The sequence below is a fragment of the Larimichthys crocea genome, chromosome XI (genome assembly GCF_000972845.2).
Source record: "Larimichthys crocea isolate SSNF chromosome XI, L_crocea_2.0, whole genome shotgun sequence".
Classification (NCBI taxonomy): domain Eukaryota; kingdom Metazoa; phylum Chordata; class Actinopteri; family Sciaenidae; genus Larimichthys; species Larimichthys crocea.
Window position 1 is genome coordinate 6557283 of NC_040021.1, and position 22919 is coordinate 6580201.

Genomic DNA, 22919 nt, shown 5'->3' on the forward strand with positions numbered 1-22919 from the left:
TTACTGTGGATGTGTACTAAATTCAGACTCTTTTCATTAATAGAAACATGCAATGTTACATGTTTGGACACAAAGAACATATGTAAATCGTCTTACAGTGCTACATCATGCAGCAACACTGGTGAGTTCTCTTCAGATAAGCAAACAACAAATGTGTAAATGTTACTTCTATCATTTCTGTTTTGTTTTGTTTTTTTTTGCTGTTTTTTTTTTTGTTTTTTCAAGTTGTCGAAAAGGCTAGCTTGAGATAAAACTAGATGTCACTCCCTTTCAGGTCAAGATTCAAAGGACAAGTACATCATCAACTTAAATGACAAAAAATGTATTAACTGTGATAATCCAGTTAAACAGCCTGAGGCAACTTTGACTTCTGAAGATCTCAATCTCACGACGTTTGAAGAGCAAGGAAAAGTCAGTTCTTCCCAAGCTGTGTAAGTTATGTTCCATAAATTAAAAAAAATAGATATTTGATATAGATATTTATGGAAATATGTATGAAATTGAAACATTTTGCATGTGAGATGAATTAAACTAAACCAAGAGTTGTTTGGTGCCCGGTGGCCTCAAGCATTGATTTTAGAACAAAGAATATGTAATGTAATATATGTGTAAAAATGGACCTTAAAAAAATGTTTGCAAACCCTTTTTTGAAAATATACAGTATTATTGCAATGATTACAGAGTTGCCTGCATGACCTATATCAATGCTCTATTTGTCAACAGCGAAGTCATGGGAAAAATGTCCGACCTTGTCTCTAACCTCAACGAGTCTTCAGCTGCAGTGAGTCTAGGAAATGGAGTCCAGGGTATCATAGTAAGAGAAACGGAGCCCGAGGACGTGGATGAAATCTCCTTTGCTTATTCGTCTCCAGTTAGCGAGCTGAATGTGGGTGCATTACTTTTATCTGACCTTCACATATGTTACATATCAACAGAATAACAGAGTAGAACTCTCAATATAGACTTACAGTATGTTTTTGGATGGGACTATGGGACTTGGAAAACATTTGTTTTGGATTAACATTTTGGGAAATACTTGCTTTCTTGCTTTTTATAGAGTCAGTACATGTTTAGCACAGCAGTGGCTGGTGGGAATGGCATTAGTTTTGCAAGTATTTGGTCATTAAAAAAGCTAATTAAAGAAGAAAGTTATCACACAATTTTACTCCAAACCTAAAAAGCTGATGCTTGATCCCACCGGGCACAGCTGCGACGGGTTCTGGGTGCGGCCGCCAGAGTTGTTCATGACTGTCATGAATGTAAAATGCTTCGTCACGGCTGCAAAGTCACAGAGCTGAGCGTGGTGGGGTGCCCACTGCCCAAATCAGTATAGGAGTCAACCCCTGGTGACCGTAAATGTACAACATTTCATGGTAAAGCTGGCTGAGTGACCAAGAGATCACCCACAGAGCCATGCTAATAATTACATCAATATTTGATTTTAGGGTGAGCTTCAGTGTGTCGCATCAGAGTTACCATTGAACCTGTACAGTGACCAAACCCCAAAACCCAATCAGAGTGAATCTGGCAATCCAACAACGTGTTACCCATCTCTCAATATTTTTTTTATCTTCTCTAACCTGTTTGTGACACTAGTTAAATAAAAAAAATAGTAGTAAGTACTTTCCTATAATTGGACTTGGAGTTAAAGTGAATAGTTTTATAACTCTTTAGACTTAACTGCTGCATTGCACACAATTTTGACAATACGAACCACTTATGTCCTGTGCTCTTCCCTGCAGATTATAGAGGAAAGAAAAGAACTGGAAAAATTCTCAAGATCTGTCACAGTGTCAAAAGAAGCATTTGAAGAAGCTCTTAAGATGAACATTAGCGTACCATTTGCAGCTGTTTTCCGATTCATCAACATGTCCAAGGTAAGAATTATGAGAGACTTTCAGTGACACTGTAGATATATCTATATACTTATATACATATTTGTTAATGTTACAATTTTCCCCCCCATTTTTTTAGGACGAGAAAAACAGCACTGTTTTAGGTAATGAGATTTTAGCCGTTGAAATGGGAACCACAATTTCCAATCTCACAGACAAAATCGGGATTAATTTTTTTAATATGGACTACGTAAGTAAAGTACATTATCAAATGTGTTTTGAGCTTTTCTTTTACCAACCATGAGCATCATTTTTAATGCAGTTCTGTTGTTTTGCTTGCAGGAAGGATATCCGTTTTGTCATTCATGGAATGGTGAAGGTATTTTTTTTTTCCAGTTGCTAATTTGCAAGTTGCTGTAAGATATTGCTTAAAAGAATTGCAAGATTATACTTTCACCAAGCAACCTTGGCAACCTCTGCAGCTGTGAAGTGAAGCCAATGCAGAAGTGCCAAAAACAACTGCAGTTCCTCAAACGTCCACTTGAGGCTGGCTACAGAACGAGTCAGTCTCCATAAGTCCCCATGTTAAAATGTCCAACTTCACAGCAGAAATAAACATGTTTACAGCCTGGTACAAAAAACAGTTTTGGTCTCTATAGCTAAGTTCCACGTTCATGACAACTGTACCAAGGGTGAATTTATATGGAACTCACCTGTTCAAATTATATTAAGGCTTAAAGTTATGAATAATGAACAACCTGGCTGCTTTAACTGACAGATAGGTGACATAACAGGTGGCTTGTTTGAGTAACTAGACTTCATTCAGCCCACCTCAGCTCCTCAATATTTGAGCGTGGGATATAATGATAAAAGTTGAATGTGGTATCACAGCGTGTTAGGAAACAATATTTGCTGTTAGATTTTTACCATTTTTCATGTTTGATTTTTTTTTTTTATATACAAAACAAAAGTTAGAATTGGATTTTAAACTCCTGAACTTGAAGTGTCGATGCCAATTTCAGCTCTGCACTATTTTACAATTCTTGTCTTTCAGGAAGCCGACCAAACTGGACCGACGAGGGATGTGAGACAATACAAAATGGAACAAACATTACATGCCGCTGTTCACATTTGACATTTTTTGCCATTTTACTGGTGTGTTTTATTTCTTCTGAAATATTTTTGTGATATACATTCGAAGTGGAATACAAATATTTAACCTCAGCACCGCACTACCTCCTGATTACTGATATCAAACATTACATTTTTTGCTCTTTGCAGACACCTCTTAACGAAACCATCTCTAGCACTGACCTGAGCAATCTCACCATTATCACACAAGTTGGCTGCGGGTTGTCCATGTTCTTCCTCGGCATAGTCCTCTTCATGCACTGCCTTCTGACGTAAGGATAATATATTATAATACATTTGAGATTAAATAGATTTAATCTAAAATTAAATAGATTTCCAAGAAATTTTCCAGGAAGCTCTCAGGAAAGTACGGCCACGTAGAATACAGTATTACTGTCCAAAATAAAGGTTGAAATTATGTTCCAAAGCCTTCTTTATACAAGTAAGAATAATATGACATTGTAAAATTACTAAATGTATTTATTCAGTCATTTATTTCTGTTCATACATTGAGTTAAATCTGAATATACTGAACCTAAAAACACTAGACTTGCCCTAAGTAATCAACCATGTGTAAGTACTGCAGAATCTAAACTATCTGATCACCAGGGTTGTTTAAAAATATGGAGATCATGTTATAGATAGATGTAAATATGGTTGCTTAGGTGTTTCTTAGGAGTTTTTTCCTGTACAAAAAAGAAAAGACGAGAGACTGAAGTCTTAGTTTCAGTCCCAAATAGTAGAAACAGAGTAAAGATGTATATAGAGATTCACAGTTGCCAACACACACACAAATATTATGCCATCCGAGTACACGAAAATAACATCTCAGGCCAATAGGTGTATTGTTCGACAGTGGCTAATGTGGTGGAAGTTTGTAAGTAAAGCTGCTTTCCGGTATTAGTAGAACATGGAAATGAGACTGGTGAATAGTACCTTCATTGTGGGAGTGCTATGGAAATGATACATGTTATGTATCTGATGAAAGCCTGGTGAAAACATCCCATCATTTCCTCATCCTGTCATTTAACAGTCTCTGTTGCACCTTTGCATTACACAAATGAGGAATAGAAGGTTTTCAATATGATCTCTCTCTCTCTGCCCACAGGAAAAATAAGGCCAGTTTGTCCACAAAGATGCTCATCAACCTGGTGGTGGCCATGTTCCTGCTGAACTTCACTTTCCTGATCAACAACTTTGTGGCCTCACTGAAGAACTCCGTGGGTTGTAAGATCATGGCGGCTGTCATGCACTACTTTATGTTGGCCACATTCACTTGGTTTTCAGTACAAGCCTTCCACCTCTGCCTGCAGCTGTACATGATGGGAAAAGTTGTAATCAATCGCTACTTGCTCAAAGTCTGTATTATCAGTTGGGGTGAGTGCCGATATTTATATTCTACTATTTGACCCGATCATGGCTATCGCATTTGTAATTTTCCATTTCTGTTTCCAGTCCTACCGGGTATCTTTGTGATTGCCCTGCTCAGCACAGGGAAATATGGCGAACAATTCATCAACACTGATGACAATAATGGAAACGCCATGTGAGTCTTCAAATAAAGTCTGAACAATCATACAGTAGAGCCATGTTTCCGTTCCTTTACTAATGGTTTTTTTTCTGTCCCAAGGTGCTGGATCACTGACAATGACACCCACTACATTGTCAACATAGGCTACTATGTGGTGGTCTTCATCTTCACCTTTACTACTTTTATCATCACAATGTCCTGGCTCTTCTGTCTCCAGAGAACCAACACAGGCAAAACACAAAATGACACAAGTGGCCCAAGCATTGTAACTATCATGGGACTGTGTTGCTTGCTGGGTATCACATGGGGTTTTGCCTTCTTTGCCTACGGCCCCCTTCGGATGCCCTCCTACTACATTTTCACGATCCTCAATTCTTTCCAAGGTATCCACAACGGTGATCCAGCATGAATTTTGTATTATTTTGTTAAGCCTATTTTATATCATAGATTTTTACTGCTTTACTCACACTATACAGCTGCTTTAAATATTATTTCCACAACAGATGAATAGACTGTGTAATATGAAAGGGGTCACACACTGCAGAGCTTTACTGTTGTGCTCGAGTCTTCCAGCAAAATGCACTGCCCATTATTTAAAATAACTCTCCACTTGTTGACATATTTGTTTTTGTTTCAAAATTCACTTATTTGATTTTTGTTCCGTAGCTTTGGCTAAAACATGGATCTTATATTTTTCCCCCAATTTTTCACAGATTGGATGACCTATGTGTACATTAGAAACAAGTGTAACGTATTAATTTCCATCTTTCTTTGCCGGCAGGTTTCTTCTTGTTCATCTATTACTACAAGAGCACCCGCTCCCAAAACATAAAGGGTGGCGACAGGTCAACCATCAACAGCAGCAGCAGCACCACCACTCTTAAAACCAGCCTGGACATCTTGGAGAACCCCTACATAAAAAAATAGATCCTTCAAAGACAAACAGGATGGGTTGAAGAGACAGTAGCGAAAGAAGTTCTCAGGTAGCATCAAAACATACTTGCAGAATGGTCCATTTCAAAATAATATACAGTGCTTGACAAATTTATTAGACCTGTCAGAGACCATCCAGCATCATGAAGTGGTTTGATACAGACTATTTCATTTTCAGCGAGCTCTCGACTTTTGAACAGGAATGAGGAATTTCAAACTCAATACACAAATTTGAGCCGGCTCACTGGGCTTCTCTGAGAAGTTAGAAATTAATCAAGCATAACATTCAACCACTAAAACTAATTCTTCTGTTCAGGAGTGCAAGTAAATAACTATAATTTGACATCTTAATCAAGAAATAATAATGTGCATTACTATTTTTCAATTTTTTTGTAAAACAGTAAAATTGAAAATTCATGCATTAACATTAATAATTATATTTTAGCATAAAAAATATCATTTTGGTTAAAGAGCTTCTAAAGAGCATTACAGAAACAAAAACGATTTTAGTAATTACCAATACTGTTAATTTATGGCAGCTTTGGCATAAACTTTACATTGGGTGGTGGTCTAATAAATTATTAGACATTATTAGATAAAAATAGTTAAGCTCTGTATTTTACAACACTGCATTATAGTTAGGAATTTGGTATAAATCAGAATTTACTTGTTGAATTGATCATCTGAATCAAAAAAGTACCATCTAGCTACTAAGGTTGTCAAAAAAATGTAGTGGAGTAAAAAGTACTACTAATACTAGTACTAGTAATATTGGCTTCTGAAATGTAGTAAAGTAGAAGTAGCATAAAAAGAGGAATATTCAAGTGCCTCAAATTTGTAATCCAGTACAGTAGTTAAGTAAATGCACTTAGAGTGAAGATCTCAAATGGTTTGCAGTTTCATTTAATGGGATCAGAAAGTAGTGTATGCTTCATGCAAGTTGTTGACATACCTAATAACTTTTTTATGCTTTCGTAGATTTGTACTTTAATTTTTAAAGCTGTAAGTGTATGTGAACAGAATTTGGGTTTATGTAAATATTGTTACTACAAATAGCTAAAATATTATACATCCTGTTTCGACACATAAGAAGCTGCTGTATGTAAAAGCACCAGTTGAGAGATGAGGAACATGAGGAAACAAAAATCCTTTATTCATTTCAGCGTCACACTAACATTAAAACACACATCCATATACATTTTTTAAAATATTATACACTTTTACAACAAGAGAGCTTCTGCGTCCTTGAGAGCTTTTTCCATTTCAGCAGCCTCCAGGGAAAAATTCTCTCTTTCCTGCATCATATGTTCCCGTGCTTTAGTGAGTTCTGTCATTGTTGTCTGGATTTCCTGTAAGTGTGTAAAATTAGGGACATTTAAAAAAACACTTAAATCAACTACAACAAATAGAAAGGTTGCATTGGTCGACACAAAAGTTTCACTCACATCTAGCCGTGCACGTTGCTGTGATGCAATGTCTCCGAATGCTTTTAATTCATGCAGTAGGTCTGTGGAGAGACTCTGAAAAATACAATAAAGTTATGTTTAGTAGATGCCTATAATAACCTGTAACCGTTTATGTGTAGAATACAAATATAATGTAGATTGTAATTTTTTTAAAACATGTAATGTTACTCAATTTTCTTAAACAAATGAATATATCTGCTGTATGTTACCTTATTTTATATGTTCTAATTCTTTGTTTGATTTGATTATTTGTTGTGCTTTGATTTGAAATGTGATTAACCACACATACATATTATGACAAAGTAAATAAAACATATATATACCATGACTTCTTTTCTCTGGTCTTCATTCTGTCGTGCAGCTTCTCCAACCCTTTCACCTAAAACTAAGAATCAAAGATGTTATTTTTTTTGTTGAGCAACAACAGAGACTTGTCTGACAAAAATATATCTTGAAATTCATATTCACCTGGATCTATTTTAGCTGCAACAAGGAGTGCATGACAGTCTCTCAGGTTTTTCTGCACCTCTGAATTCTCCTTTTCAAGGTCACCGAACTGCAGCTCCAACTCAGTTACTCTTTGCTGCAATATAACAAGTACTTTAGCAAAGCGATGCAGATATTAATAACATAAATAAATGCAGCTGACGACATTTTACCAGGAGCCTGAGTATTAATGTATCAACACTTGAGTATAAATAAAAGTACTTAGTTGTATTACAGTGCAACAAGTACGTCATTAAAACTCCTTTCTGCACCTGTGTGTCTATGAGGTTTTTCTGCAGCTCCTCATTGGTGGCCATCAAATGCTGATTTTGCTCTTTGAGCTCTGCCTGTTGCCCATATCTGGTAGAGACCCTATAGAAAGGTGCAACATAAAGTTGTAAACAAAACAAAAAAACATTTGCAAAAGACATGTGCAAGTTCAGGACGTGCAATATAATGCATGACTTACCCTTTGTGAACTTTAGGAGCAACATTTTTTCTGGGAGACAAACATGAAACAAAAAAAAATTAATTCAATAACTTTGAAGAAAACATACGGAAGCTGGCAGGGATTAAAGTAAATCTCCTGTCACTAGTGTGTCCAGGTTTTTCTAGATGAAGTGGATGTTTACACCTTGATGCCCATTTCTTCCATTCTCTCCTTGAGCTTCAGGAGAAAGGCTCAAGATAAAAACTGATTTGGAACTCCCTGAACTTTTTTATGCTTTCATAGATTTATACTTTCATTTTTAAAGCTGATGTGAATAGTGTATGTGAACAGAATTTGGGTAAATGTAAATATCGTTACTACAAATAGATAAAACTTGATTTGGAACTCCTTGATCAAATTTTGTCCATCTGTCACAGACTAGTATGGAGTGACACGTTAGTTTATTTAAGTCTAAGTTCATTTGTACGGGTCCTATCCCACGGTTGGACACATTATTTTAAGCCATAACATCTCTCTTAATAGTTTTAATTGACAATTTCTTACCTTGGCACATTGTCTTTTTGAGATTTAAGGACACCATCTGATTTCTGGGCAGCGCTTGCTGTGTCTTTCTGACCCGCTTTCTTTGTTTCTGCAGGTAACTGCAAACCTGGACAACACACATGATGGTTATTATCAGCTTTGTTTGACTTCATATAATTGAAATACGCATTCATCTAAATACTAACAAAGTGCAAAATCAGCTATTTATGCTCACCTCTTGGGATTTTTGAAGACATTGCTCTCTCTCTCTGTCAATACAGAGGCACCTGAATGAAGAAATAATCAACCACGTTTAGTCAAGTCAATTTATTTATATAGCACATTTAAATACAACAAGACATTGCCCAAAGTGCTGCGCAACATCAAAACAAAATAAAATACATTACAAGGAAGGAAGAAATAAATAAATAAAACAAATTAAAGACTAATTAAGCAATTGCATAGAGTAATGGATAGTCATAAATACTGTAGACAATAACAAAATTGAAAATTGATCAACTCTTAAACGCCAGCGTGAATAAATGTGTTTTTAATCCAGATTTGAAGGCTGGTAGCGAGGTTGCCAACCTGATCTAATTTAAAAGATGAATCAAAAATAACGCCAAGATTCTTTTTATTATTATTATCTTAGTTTAGACTAACTTTACTGAACCAGTTCTTTAAATATGATTTAACTAGGTGTGCTTTTAAAAAAAACAACAACAAACAAACAGGTTATTCTCATATGGGTTCAAAAATATTAAAAAGCTAAAGGTAATATATATTTACTACTACACAGAACTACATAAAATACATATTTTGAATGTGGTTTAGACATAACTAGGTCTTAAAAAAAAACATAACAGGCGCCTAGTTAGCTTAAGTGCAAGTCAAGCGTTCAATCTGACTAAAACATACGATGTGTTTAATGGTTTAATAACACAACATCAGTGCTTACCTTTGTTGATACGTTAAATATTAAAATGTGTCAACAGTCAAAACGGAGCCGCACGAATTCAAAAACATCCCGCCCTCTGTCCTCACCTCCGGTTTGTCTACGCTATTTCCGGTCAAGATCAAACTAATTTTTTTTCAATTTATTGTCGTCGGACGTTTCTTATTTTTCGATTATTTCGAGTTTAGAAGTTGTAAAAAAAATAAAAATAAAAAAATTTTGTAATCCAGACACATAGGGTTTGAGTACACGGACTGCGCATGCGCGGAGGCGGCTAAATTCAAAACTCAAGACGTTAGCGTCACCGAGGCTCGTTGACGTTAGCTGCAGTTTGAAGCTCCGCGTAAAAAAAACAAAAACAACAATAAACGACATGAAAACAAGTTTAAAAGTAGTTTAGCACGAACAACACAACCGTAACCCGGTGTTAACCGTGAGGAGCCAGCTCACAACAACTCAAAGGTATGCGCTGTGTTGTTTTATTTAGTGCTGCGGGTGGCACGCGAACACGGACGTTAGTGTTAACGTTAACAATGGCGCTAAAGTCGGTGTCAATAACCTCGTTTGTGAGGTTAGTTAGTTTTGTGCAATGATTGATAATAGTTGGGACGCTGTTTTGTTTTAACTATGACAGATAGTTAAAAGCCTGTGTTGTGGTGCAGAAAAGCATTTAACTTGTGCATTGTGTAATTTATTTTCATACCATTAGGAGTTAATTTATCAGTTTGTAGCTGAAGACCAGTCTTCGTCATCCTGCTTCACTGTTGTGCACCTGATCTGCCTGTTATTTAACCAAAAAAGACGATACGTTTGGTTTATTTATTTAGTTATTTATGCTGTATGGCCATGAAAAGTCAGGTTAATTGTGCATATTTGTCATATCTGTCACTGCAAATGTCTTGAACTTGTCTTGTAAGTACTGACACAACAAACTGCAGTATATAAACTGCGATATATATATATATATATATGTATGTATGTATGTATGTATGTATATATGTATATATGTATATGTATGTATGTATGTATGTATGTATGTGTGTATGTATATGTATATATATGAATATGTTAGTAAGATATATACAGTATGAACAGCAACAGTCACATTTGCAGGTGTAATCAACAGTATGTGGGTGTAAATACAAGTAATTGAATTGGTCACGAACAAAAAGCAGAATAAATTGCACTATAGGTCATGTATATATATATATATATATATATTATATTTATATATAATTCTATATATATATATATCTATATATAATATATATATCCATCCAGTAGGACAGTATAGATATGTATAAGAAGCTGATCTTGTCTTTAAATGTGTTCACAGCTGAAAATGGAGCCTCTGGATCCTGCCAAAAATGAGTGAGTGAAAATGTTATTATTACTTTAAAGCGACAGTTTACACGTTATCTGAAGGCCAGCTTTACATTAACATACATACATAAATATGTGATATGACTGTATTCACATTGTACACCGGGCGGCCACTTCATTAGGTACACTTGTACAAGCCAATGTGATCCGATGCAACAACACTGCCATCAGTTTATACTTTTTACAAAATGACGATCTGATCACACCTGCCCACGCCTGCACACACACACCAGAGCTTAATACTTACGTGTTTCATGTTTTCTTGTGTTACAGTGACAGCGGTGGATTGTCCAAGCGCCGCCATATTTCTTCTGTCAGTGCTACAAATAATTTTTATGGACAAAGTGTATACATATTTTTTAGTGAATAAATCATTGAACCATATCATTTGCAATTTATCATTTCCAGATTTTAAAAGCACCACGGAAATCAATCAGATATCCTGAACCAGAGGAACAGGAAAATGTGGTAAATTGATTGTTTTATTTAACGTAGTTTAAAAATGTTTTTATACAAGTATCAATTCTCACCCTGACCAGGTAAAAACTGAATGAGGTTTATTGTTTCATATTTGACTTTGTATATTATTTTTATTTTTAATAAGGTGGAGGTTGCCAAACCAGTGGAAAGGAGGAATTCAAGGAGAGTCAGTTTTGCCCCTGCCAACAACGTTCTCCTGTTCACAAAGTGAGACACAAGAACAAAACTCCAGACTTAATGTTCCACCAGGACACTGACATTTCAACCTAATCAATATTTTGTCTTTACAGGGATGTAAACAATGCCTCTCCGACCAGAAGTCCTCTACAAGAGTTAATGACAACAAGTAAGTATGTTATGTATATATCTGTAAGTATGTGATGTTTTATTAAAGCAGCTTTGTAATATTAGTTCTGCACTTATTCACAGCAGCAACAGCAGCAGCCACACAAAACAGGTAAGGTGATTTGATCCTCTGTTCTTTCAGCTGTATTTCAGATGATAGTCTTAGATTTCAATGCAAATCAACAAGTCAAATTTTCTGTCTTAACAATATAAATATTGTGTTGTTGTTTTTTTCCCATAAGGGGCCAGGTGGCGGTCATGGAAGATGGGGTTCAACAAATTATGGGTAGGAATATTCATTTTTCAACTTCAGTCAACTGTTTGTGTGTTCACATTATTTGTTACAGGCTAAAATGACTCTTGCTAAATACAAGTCTTCATGTTTAGGAATGGAAACTCTACTGAATGCTCCTCTACATACTTCTCAACAAAGAGATAAGGTGAGCTGTTGCAATGTTGTGTTTTTTTTTTTTAACAGCCACCAAATGGTTGAATTGCTTTGTTCAGATTAAATTTATGATAACAATAATAATGTTCTTCACTGGTTTTCATGTGAAACCTGATATTTAGTGACCATTCATTAACATAAAGCTACTCATTTGCACCAGGTCAACTTTGATACTGGAAATGACTACGGGGAGAAAACAGTTATGTTTTCAGATGATGCATTCATGGACATGACCCACAGTCACACGATAAACATTGCCAATGATGGAGAATTACTTGCAGATATTTCCCTCCACAACTACGATGTATTAGCAACCCGCAGAGAGAAAACAGTGATGTTCACTGCAGATGATGGATACAAAAATAAGACCTTAAGTCATACTGTGACAAGTGGAAGAATGGATTTAGGTGCAGAGATAAGAAACGTATCGTCATCAGTGCCTAGTATGGATCCTGGATTTGAAAACTTTCTTGCAAGTCTGTCTAAACCAAGTGCACCCAGCATTAATCCTGTGATGACCAGAATGACACCTCCTGCCGGAGCATCCTCTGGTGATGCAAAAGGTTCCCTCGCCCAGATTAAAACACAGAAGGCTGAAGTGGATAAAGAAAATCAGGTTCCAACTTCTGTTTCAGCTGCAAAGGAGACACTGGAGAAGTCACTAAATACATCCAGGAAGATTAGTGAATCATCACTCTATCCAAAGGATGATGTAAAGGCAGATATGTCTGAAGCTCAGACAGACCGCATCAGGGGACTCACTGATGATAACGATCCCTTTCAGTGGCTTTTTCCCACACAAGAAACACACTCCCACCTTGACAACAGAGTGTCACAGACAGCAGAGAAGACCAAACCGCAGCAGAGCAGTAAAACACTGGCATCATTCAACACTAAAGGTATTGAGTTTTCTCCCAACTCATTTATTAGTAGGCTAAATGTTTCAACATCAATGTATTTCTTGCTTTGACTTTATACGTGGCATGTTGTGTGTTTTGGGGATGCTGGTATTACATTATTACATTTCAATTTCTAAATATAGAAGTGGCATCCTTGAAGAATCCTTCTCTACAAACCTCTCATCAAAGACACAAGGTGAGTCTTATATGTTTCTTGTTAAAACAAAATTTCTATCTTCATTTTAAGTCTGGAAATAGTCATACTATAATGTCATTAAATGAAACTAATGCCTGCATAAGAAGTATAATATGTATGTAAATCAAATGCTAGTTTTTGGAAAATGGTCAGTTTTGAGTGTATATATAAGTGAGTTTTTATAACAATGTCTTTTCTCCTTTAGGTCGACTTTGACACAAAAGATGAATGCAGAGAGAAAACAATCATCTTCACTGCAAGTAATGAGTTCATGGACATGACTCAGAGTCACACAGTTAACATTGCCAGTGGTTTATTCGCTCCTCCAAACCAAAGTAACACTCGTCTGGAGGAGAGAAAACGTGAGACCTGTGGTACTCCTGGCATTCCCTCGAATGGTTTGGATCTAGGATTTAAAAGCTTCCTTGCAAGTCTCTCTAAAACAGTACCAACTGCTGCAGTATCCTCTAAGGCGCCGGAAGAAAATCGCTCACTAAATACAACCAGAAGCTCTCGTGAGTCATTTATTGGAGGTGCTGAAAATGTGAGCATGGATATGACTGAAGCTCAGACAGGTCGCATTGTTGGGCTCACTGGCTCAGATGATCCGTTTCAGTTTTTGTTTCCATCACAAGCCCTGAACCCCCACCGTGACAGTCTGAAGAGCGCAGAGATGACTTCAGGACAGAAGAATATCAAGCCATCTTTAAAGACTAATGTGGAAAGACACCAGGTGAGTTTAAAAAGTAACTTCCAGAATTCAGTGAAGTCTGTAATGTGTTGTTACATTGATTCACATGAAATAAACACATTTATTAAGTTATACAGTGATTGCATTGAGGACAGTAGCATACTTTATTTTAATGGGGGCTTTGAAAAGTAAAGTATTCTAATTATTAATTAGAAATGCCAATGTGATGTTTTCTATAAGTGTACACAGTGATTTTTTTTATTTATTTATTTTTTTTCACAGGTCAAATTTGATGCTGAAGATGACTGCAGAGACAAAACAGTGAGGTTTTCTGCAGATGATGCCTGTATGGATGTGACACGAAGCGGTGAGAAGACAGTGAGGTTCACTGCAAATGATGCAGCCATGGATATGACGCAAAGTCACACTGTAAATATTGCCACCGATTTCGAGCCACAGTCACGACATAATGTGGAAGTATTACCTACAAGCGGTGAGAAGACAGTGAAGTTCACTGCAAATGATGCGGGCATGGATGTGACACGGAGTCACACTGTAAATATTGCCACCGGTTTCGACCAACAGTCACATCAAAATGTGGACTTTTTACCAGCTTGTGGAGAGAAGACAGTGAGGTTCACTGCAAATTATGCAGGCATGGATATGACGCAAAGTCACACTGTAAATATTGCCACCGATGTTGAGCCACAGTCACGACATAATGTGGAAGTATTACCTACAAGCGGTGAGAAGACAGTGAAGTTCACTGCAAATGATGCGGGCATGGATGTGACACGGAGTCACACTGTAAATATCGCCACCGATTCAGTTCTTTCACGTCAAGATTCTAACATTTCATCCTCTCATGAAAATATGGATTTTCCCTTATCTGTCAAAAAGTGCGAAAGTGAGACGTGTCGTCCGCGTAGAAACCATTCTTTATCAATACATTCTCTGGATCCAGGATTTAAAAACTCCCTGTCTAGGAGAAGTGGCCCCTCGGCTTATCCTGTGACCACCAAAGCATTGGCTCATGCTACACCATCCCCTCAAGAAACCGTGAACACAAATGGCTTCTTGGACCAACTTAAAATGCAGAAGCTTGTTGTAGATGCTGAAAAGGAAGAAGCTCCAGGTTTTGTATCAGCTGTCACAGAGAATCCAGTAAATAAAACCATGATAGATGACGATGTATGCATGGATATGACTGAGGCTCAAACAGGCAACATTTTGGCACAAACATGTACAGATGAGTGCTCACAGGACTTGCAGATCTATTCTGACCATTTGAAGAACACTGAGGTGACTTCACAACAGAGCAATGAAGCACAGGGATCATCCAATCCTGATGGTGTGGCAATCACAAACTGCCCAGATTCCCTTCCCTCAAATGAAACTGATGACAGGAAAGATCCCGATCCTAGAAGTCAACCTTGTTCAGGTAGTGCTGTTGACCACGATGTTGATGCAGTACCTTCACGAAAGTCTAGACGAATTAGTTTAGCTGATGTCCATTCAAAAGTAAGGCGTTTGAGCCAGATGATAAAAAGCGCTCCTGAGTCTGTCGCCTTGGACAACTGCACAGCAACTTTGCCTCAGCTGGAACACATGGACATGGACAAAAACCCAAAAGACAAAACTGAACTTGAACTGGGTTTGGAGAACACTGAAGAAAATACACAAGCTCAGTGTCTTGTGGAAGAAGAACAAACCACTATGACTACTACAACTCCTTTTAATTTGAAGACGAAACAACTTATGTCAAGACTGTCAGTGGGAGGTTTTAAGGCGAAACTCCCCCAAAGAAGCAAACCCGATGATCCAAAGAAGGTGAACTCGGTGGGAGAACATACAAGGACGATTACCGTCAATGTCACTAATCAACTGAACAATTTTGATGATGATGTGAGCGATATATATGATGAAGAGCTTGGTAGCTTGGAAGATATGTCAGAAATGTTGGACACAAGGAGTCCACAGAAAGCCACTGAAGAAGAGCATCCATCTCAGAAATTTAACATGGATGAGCCTTTGGAAGATGATGTGTTTGACCAAGACTTTATTAGTGCTGGCCATGGAAAAAAGAGACCTTTGCCAGTAGATGAAGATAGTATGGAGGATGAGAAGAGAATGAAAGGATCCATGGAGATGACTGCTGACTTTGACATGGTAGGTCAAATTAAAGAATGATAAATTATCAACTCATGGACTCTTTATTTACTTACATTTTTATCAACTGCATAGAAAACTACATTTATATGAGACATCCTTTAAGTTCTAATCTTTCTTATGTTGTTAGTATATTTTTCAGATTTACATAAGAAGCCTCCATGTTTCCTGGTGTGCTCAATCATGTTTCTCTGTTTTAGTAATTTCAGGATAATGTATATTACCACAGCGCTGATCCCATTAGTACAAAAACATAGTCATGTCATACTCACCACTTTGCTGCTGTAACTAGAAATGCAGTTCTTATTCCCTCATTATACCAGGTTGTTTCCATTTCTCCATTTTTGATCGTGGGTTAACTTTGAACACTTCCTTTGGTAGGCATTAATTAAAGGTAACTTAATCACACTTGAAAAAAACTATTATATTCTAAAGTAAAGCTCACAGCAGCAGAATATGGTGAATATGACATGACTGCTGTTCAGATAGACTTTGGAAATCTGTTGTGCTAAATTAGGTAGTTTACATTTACACTTATTTGACTAGTGACGTGTGCTTTGTGTGGGATTCTTCATTTGTATTTACAGGGCTTACAGTCCCAAGTTGTAGAGTATGAAGGTAACATTACTACAGCTCCAGGCATGACGACACAGACCACTGATTACTCCAACAGCAGTCACACAGCCAGCATCCGATGTGAAGCTACATTTAATTCAAGTAAGTTGTTCACATAGAGTAGCTCAGTGTTACTAAGATTCTTATATTTCTGCCATAAATATGCTTTCCTATATTTTCTGACTCAATTATTATTTTTACTTTTTCAGCCTTCAAACAAAGCATGTTTGAATCCCAGCTTGAAGACTACGCCAGTGATGTGCAGAGGGTATATTGACATATTTTATAAATATATATTTGAAACATTTATTTTTTCATGTCACTTATTTATTGTCTTAAATGTTTTAAATTTCAGAAACTCGATGACGGCACCATCACAGTATTGGAGTTCTTGAAACTCTTCAACATAGACTTTGTCATCCATAATCCTCGGCAAAGTGTTCTTCCTGGAAGAGTAGGTTGATCTTTTATTTATATTATGAATATATAGAAATACATGAAAATCAACAGCCAAATAGTGATTTGACTTTTGTTTTTGCAGCTTTTGTCAGACACAGATCGCACACCGATGGATTTTTTGAAAGACAGGCATATCAACCGTCCTAAACAGATGGTGTATGAGACAAACGTCCTGAACCTCACAGAAAAAGTGGAGGGGTATGTGCGCTTAATATTGTAAAACACATTTGGGACTAAGATGAAAAGTATATTCACATTCATCACATTTTAACTGTGTAATCTTGTGCTTTTCTTTCTGTGAGATGTGTGTCTCATTTTAGGTTTAAACATGAATTTCCTTTAAGACCTCAGAAAACTCTTGCCAGGAGTTTAAAATTTGATTGACAGCTGTGTGGCAGTGTGCTAGAAACAGCATAAAAGTTGGGTCTCAAAAAATCTGATATTATGATTGCAGCTCAAAGACAGACCTGTTTTGTCCTCTTAGGTTAAAAGTGCGAATGAGGGATCTCGATAAACCACTGAACATTGTCAATAGACCTCTGTGGGAGGAAATGAGAAATTCTTCAGAGAAGGAGGTAATAAAATATTTTAATTTTCAAAATGCTGTTTGTTTTCCTCTTACCGTGATGACGATGCTTATGTGATGCATGTGGATATTTAGCAGTAGGTAGCCGTAGAAAAAGCATCAGTTGATCTTATTACCGAACCTTCACTGCCTTTGTTTGAATTCACAGCTCAAATCTTTTGGTGCAAAACTAAAAGAGAGAAACAACTTGTTCAGAAAGACAAGCAAAGTCCAGTCGCATGAAATGAAGGAGGTGTTGTACTCAGAGCTTGTGCACGCTAATCTGGTAAGTGCCTTAACACAGAAATACTCACATGGATGTTTTGAAAGTATCTGAGGTTATTGATATATTTCATCTTTTCAGGAGGAGCAGCAGAAGTTGAGAGGAACGATCGAGAAAGCAGATGAGATGATACGAAGTTTGGATGACTGCATTGGTGAACTTGAAGCAGGTATGGCAACTGTTTACTCAAGTTTACAATGCAAGCTCATCTGTATAAATGTACTAATGATTCAGACCCACAGTAAGGCCAAAGAAAGAGTCTGTGTCTGGGAGAGCAGAAGATACACCACATGGCTGTAAAACCATCTCTGTTTTAATTTCTTCAGAACTTGCTGGAGTTAAAGAAAAAGGCTTTGACGGCAAACCAAGCCTGAAATCATGTCAGGAAGGTAACTCGTCATTCCACTTCATTATTTAATTTATTCATTCAATTCAGTTAAATTTTATTTATATAGCGCCATTTCATAACTTATATCATAAGTTATCTCATGAAACTTTTCATACAGAGCGGGTCTAGACTGTACTCTTTTTATAGTATTATTTACAGAGGCCCAACCGTTCCACTAAGAGCAAACACTTGGCTTGGCTCCGGGGAAGAAGTTTAGTACTAACATTAGTTTTATTATTATTTTATTGATCTTTGAATTTTATTTTATTTTTTTTACAGAAATGCAGAAAGTCACAGCAGCTTTGGCGGATAATGACCGGTGAGAATATTAATAAGCTTCTTCTTTTTTTCTTTTATTTATTTTTTCTATTTGGAAGATTACATAATGTACAGAACCTGTTGATATACTTTATATACATTTGTGTACTTATGCATACAAACAAAAAGGTATGACGTCTAATAATTCTTGTGCACCATAACTCAGTCCTCCATCTTCACTTCCAGGTGTCTCCATGTACTTCTGCTTGAATGTACCAGTAGTTTTCACCTTCAGCTTTCTCACATCTATCTCACATTATATTAAAAGATATGCCTTGCCCAAGAGATGAAATGAAGCAGTTCCATAATGAAAAGTATAAATAAATATTTAAAGTTTGTTTTGTTTCTTATTCTTTTTTTCCTTGTTTCTGCCACAGACAAATATCCGAACTGGAGATGCAGAAGAAGCAGAATTCAAATAAACTGAACAGGCTGAAAGCTGAGACCAGGAACCTTGAGAGCCACATCACCACGCTGCATATGTCAGTTTTTTAAAGTCTTTGAATGACTGTTTGTGTTCAAAAGTAGTCTTGACAATACTTTGTATACAAAGATATTAAAAGCCATTTTTTCATATGTCAGGGTGAATGAATGGAAGTTTGGAGAGAAGAGAGACAACTGCACAGTCTACACTTTTCTCCATGACACCTTCCATCTACAGTTGGTGTACGAAAAATCAGATGGTAAGAGTTTCCCTTCAACAGACACCATCCAAAAGTAGACATAATAATGTTAATTTTATTAGGATGTCCTTCCACTTGTACAGGCAAATAAACAAACATTGTTGCCCATGCTGTACCTGCTGCTTTGCAATTAAAATAAGTGTCAACTATAACTCTTTGAAGTTTGGACAGTGAACAGTAAAAGTATGTTTGTAATAGATAAAAACATGTTTTGTTTTTTTAAGGAAATGATGCTGATCATCAGCCTGAGAGGAAAATATCACACATCACATTCAAACATCAACTTGATGGTGAGAAAAAATACAAAAAGTAGTGTGTTATGAGCAGCCATTTGCTATAAAGTAGATTGTCATAACCTTATTATGTGTTTTGATTCATATCTGTTTCACATCTACTCACCTGTCCGACTATCGCCCATTTCATATGATTATTACTCCAATATTTGGTAGTTTCTAAGTAGCTGTGAATTGTTTATAATGATGGTGCATTTAATGTCTATTAGCGTCTTGAGTATGATGAACAAAATAATGTAAAAACTGCTGTACATTTTGTTTTCTAACCAGATGAGGAATCGCAGGGTCACGCCTGCCTTGTTCACAAACTGCTCTCTCAGTTCACCGAGGGCGAAGCTTCCTGGGTGGAGAAGTATCCAATGACCAGACATGTTCCAAAGGTAGGCATGAATAGAGGTTTGTTTTGTTGCTAGAGAGATGGACACATGTTCAGCTGCATCTTACATATCTTATCTTGCACTGTAAAGTAAATGTAAATATTGTTTATGCATCCACAGTGCAGGTTACTTTACCCAGAAGATGCAAATAAAAATTTTACTTCACTATACAGAAGCTTTGTTTCCTTTTGTACGTAGCTGCTCCATGACGTCAGCCTTGTGGTGAGTCGCTGCCGTCTGCTGGGGGAGGAGCTGCGTCTGCTGAAAATGTGGGGAAGTCTGAAGCTCGATATTCTCGACATCAGCTGTATAGACACTCGGTAAGGAGTGCTCCCCACAAAAGATCTTGAGCAGTGTTTCTCAAACCTTTTACACCACCTCAAAATATTTGTCTCTCCAACCACCACCATCATGTTCAGTTACAGACAATTATTTATTGAACGGAATGAATGAATAGATACTTTACTGATCCCTCGAGGGAACTCAAATCTTTTTCACAAGCATTTTTACCCGTGGGCATGTAGACATGCAAATGCGGAGAGAGATGGTGGAGTGATGGGCCGCCACCCAGAGCGGTACAACCAAAGTTGTCCTCCCAAGCCGTGTCAGGGGTTTATCCCTGCCGTGACCCTGATTCGAACCAGGGCTGCTGTGGCCACAAGTGCTAACCACTGTACGATCACGGCGAACTACTGGGAGTCATTGCTGACTATCATTGAATCAATTAAATGTGTAAAACCATAATATCATGATGTACATTTTGAATTAAAGTACTAAGATACTAAGATGATCTTACTCCCCAAACAAGACAAAGTAGAATGGACATGGCCACATATTCTGCTATAATTAGGACTAATTTGACCTCAAGTCAATGTAACTTGTAACACATTGACTTGATTTTTGAAAAATAAAGCTACATTACTTAATATCCTTTCTTCTTTTTCTTCCTCTAGAGTGCACATTGTCTTCAGCAGCCTCAAGAAATTTTCCAAGTTTGAGGTGATCTTCTCCGTCAGTTTGACCAACCATCTCTGTGCCCTTCAAGTGCAGAGCTTCAAAAACATGATCGGAAACACGACGTAAGTTTGACCCACCGTGACCTTTTTCAAAATACAGGAGGCAGTGCTTTCTCACAGGGAAATACAACTTTAAAAACACTTAAACACCACTGTGTTATGGTAGCAGCATTACAAAACAGTAATACTCGATTTGTTTTTATGTATTTACAGGATCCAACAGATTGAAGAGATTGTGGCATCGTTTGTCCCAGGCAAGAAACTCTTGACGAAGATTGTCAAGAAGATTCATGAAAGCCTACTCTGTTGAGAGTTTGCTCTTTACTCTTTGTACAATATAGATGTTAAAAGATTGAAAAAAAAAAACCTAAAATCTATGAAGTGAAAATCCATTGCATTTTGTTATAAATACTTCCAACATATATAATATACTGGCAGATAAATGAGGACAGTATAGTTTTGTCACAGCTACATGGTCAGTTCAAGTCCTGCTCAGTTGTGTCATCTAGAACATTTGTTTTGATTTAAATTTTCTAAGTGATCATGTGAAACGTTTAAAAGGTTAAATCCAGTCGTCTTTCACTGGTCTGGAGTGCAGACAGTGCAGTGATCTCTATGCACTTTCCAGAGTCGCCTGCAGGTGGTGAACATGGATTACCTGATATCAGACAGAAATGTCAGCTCATTACACTCAGATGAACTCAGTGGAGTGGGTGGCTTCAAATGTCTGGACCCAGACAAGAACTTTACAGAACTTTGTTCTTTGTTTGATAAAGGCGTGCTGATTTGTGTATCAGATGGAGGTCTGTCACTGTCTGTAGCTTTGTGCAGTACTGAACATATGTAAATATCTTTCATTATATTTTGTTCATAATATTACCACAGTTCCTCTGTTCTTTTAAAAACATTAAAAAAAAAACAACTTTGTACTTTGGTCATTAGAGAGCCGAAATTGTAAAATAAATGTCCCGATCCTTGAAAAGATGAATATTCTCAAACGTTTTCATTAAAATAATTTTGTTTATGATTGTTTTGTTTTTTGTGCCTTTGTTTGCATAAATGTGCTTTTCAAGTTAGTCGTTCTATGATTAATGCTTACAATACATGTTGTCGTATCAAGCTTAATCTGTTAATACAAGGAGTGATACATAAATCCATCATTAGATTAATGTACTTTAACACTGGCAGTACCTCCACTGACTTTAATAATAATAATCATAGGCTTTCAGCTGGATTGAATGTTTTTTTTTTAGGAATATTTAAATGATCCAGTAACCATTGGTTATCATCAAATTAAAGCTTCAAACCCCCCAAATAATCTTAAAAAAGGCACCTTCTGTGTCAGCTGCTGCTGAACCATAGTTTGGCTGTAGGTGGTGCTATGGGCCTTTATAATACATTATGCACACCGTCAATCCTGAGTGAATGTACTCCTCTTTTACAGTGTATTACTAACGTTTTACTTTAAAAGTAGGACAGCTTTCAAGTAATCGGAAGATGTTTTCTGACAATATGAGAGTTTAGAGTTTAGTGGTGCGTTTTAAAAAATAACCTTTTTTTCCTGTGACGTCTTAAGACAATAAAAATCCACCTTTGTCTCCTTGCCGCTGAAAATGGCCCCAGTGTGGATATGAGTTGTAAGCACTGCTTGCTCAGATTGTTTTATTTTAAGGATTTTAGAGACCTAAAGTATTTTATGACAAGTATAATCTAATATATAATATATTTGAATCATCTTATCACCCCATAAATGTATCTAATGATCCTTTGGGGGGGATCCCGACCTTGAGGATGTGAATCTCTGAATAATCATAGAGCAAAATGTAGGACAAAGATTTCAAAATAGTCCTAAGAGTAGACAAAAATAACTAATGCTGCAACTTACAAATACTTTTATGCAGTGCAACATTGGTCTGTTTTTCATCAATGAAATGTAAACAACTCAGCAGCAATGTTTTAAAGGCTAATAAACAGCTTTGTAATCAAATATGAACACAGTTT

General features: G+C 36.7%; 3 protein-coding genes across 4 annotated transcripts; 2 read left to right on the forward strand and 1 right to left on the reverse strand.

Moving 5' to 3' along the window:
• Nucleotides 1–48: 48 nt before the first annotated feature.
• LOC104925682 (adhesion G-protein coupled receptor G2) lies at nt 49–5757 on the forward strand. The gene is made up of 12 exons (XM_027284505.1): nt 49–121; nt 275–431; nt 724–886; nt 1743–1877; nt 1975–2085; nt 2178–2214; nt 2890–2990; nt 3117–3238; nt 4075–4343; nt 4422–4512; nt 4597–4880; nt 5279–5757. The coding sequence occupies exons 3-12, from the start codon at nt 731–733 to the stop codon at nt 5422–5424; spliced, it is 1452 nt and encodes a 483-aa protein (XP_027140306.1). The 5' UTR covers nt 49–121; nt 275–431; nt 724–730; the 3' UTR covers nt 5425–5757.
• Nucleotides 5758–6558: 801 nt separating this feature from the next.
• Nucleotides 6559–9441, reverse strand: knstrn (kinetochore localized astrin (SPAG5) binding protein). 2 transcript variants are annotated; one of them, XM_019276310.2, is made up of 9 exons: nt 9314–9441; nt 8591–8642; nt 8377–8482; nt 7852–7881; nt 7655–7754; nt 7365–7479; nt 7220–7281; nt 6876–6950; nt 6559–6779 (listed from the first exon to the last, which is right to left on the reverse strand). In XM_019276310.2, exons 2-9 carry the CDS (start codon nt 8610–8612, stop codon nt 6651–6653), a joined length of 639 nt encoding a protein of 212 aa, XP_019131855.1. In that variant the 5' UTR covers nt 8613–8642; nt 9314–9441; the 3' UTR covers nt 6559–6650. The 2 variants fall into 2 exon arrangements, with proteins under 2 accessions (XP_019131855.1, XP_019131856.1); XM_019276311.2 differs by having other exon boundaries at nt 8591–8625; nt 9312–9418.
• A 116-nt stretch (nt 9442–9557) lies between these two features.
• knl1 (kinetochore scaffold 1) lies at nt 9558–21647 on the forward strand. The gene is made up of 30 exons (XM_027284413.1): nt 9558–9772; nt 10647–10681; nt 10967–11006; nt 11102–11161; nt 11298–11380; nt 11464–11519; nt 11603–11630; nt 11761–11804; nt 11906–11958; nt 12127–12865; nt 13009–13061; nt 13267–13794; nt 14035–14198; nt 14325–15921; nt 16509–16638; nt 16746–16804; nt 16892–16990; nt 17078–17193; nt 17480–17570; nt 17730–17846; nt 17925–18012; nt 18170–18232; nt 18511–18550; nt 18927–19031; nt 19132–19232; nt 19457–19522; nt 19796–19905; nt 20101–20222; nt 20856–20981; nt 21132–21647. The coding sequence occupies exons 2-30, from the start codon at nt 10653–10655 to the stop codon at nt 21226–21228; spliced, it is 5004 nt and encodes a 1667-aa protein (XP_027140214.1). The 5' UTR covers nt 9558–9772; nt 10647–10652; the 3' UTR covers nt 21229–21647.
• The last annotated feature ends 1272 nt before the right edge of the window (nt 21648–22919 follow it).

Coding starts and splice junctions, on each gene's coding strand:
- LOC104925682 (XM_027284505.1), top strand. CDS start 731: ATGGGAAAAATGTCCGACCTTGTCTCTAACCTCAACGAGTCTTCAGCT. Junction 2,215..2,889: donor TCATTCATGGAATGGTGAAG/GTATTTTTTTTT, acceptor CTTGTCTTTCAG/GAAGCCGACCAAACTGGACC. Junction 4,344..4,421: donor AGTCTGTATTATCAGTTGGG/GTGAGTGCCGAT, acceptor TTCTGTTTCCAG/TCCTACCGGGTATCTTTGTG.
- knstrn (XM_019276310.2), bottom strand. CDS start 8,612: ATGTCTTCAAAAATCCCAAGAG. Junction 7,882..8,376: donor CAAAAAGACAATGTGCCAAG/GTAAGAAATTGT, acceptor TTTGTCTCCCAG/AAAAAATGTTGCTCCTAAAG. Junction 7,755..7,851: donor GCTCCTAAAGTTCACAAAGG/GTAAGTCATGCA, acceptor ACCTTTCTATAG/GGTCTCTACCAGATATGGGC.
- knl1 (XM_027284413.1), top strand. CDS start 10,653: ATGGAGCCTCTGGATCCTGCCAAAAATGA. Junction 13,062..13,266: donor CCTCTCATCAAAGACACAAG/GTGAGTCTTATA, acceptor TTTCTCCTTTAG/GTCGACTTTGACACAAAAGA. Junction 19,032..19,131: donor CACATCACCACGCTGCATAT/GTCAGTTTTTTA, acceptor TTCATATGTCAG/GGTGAATGAATGGAAGTTTG.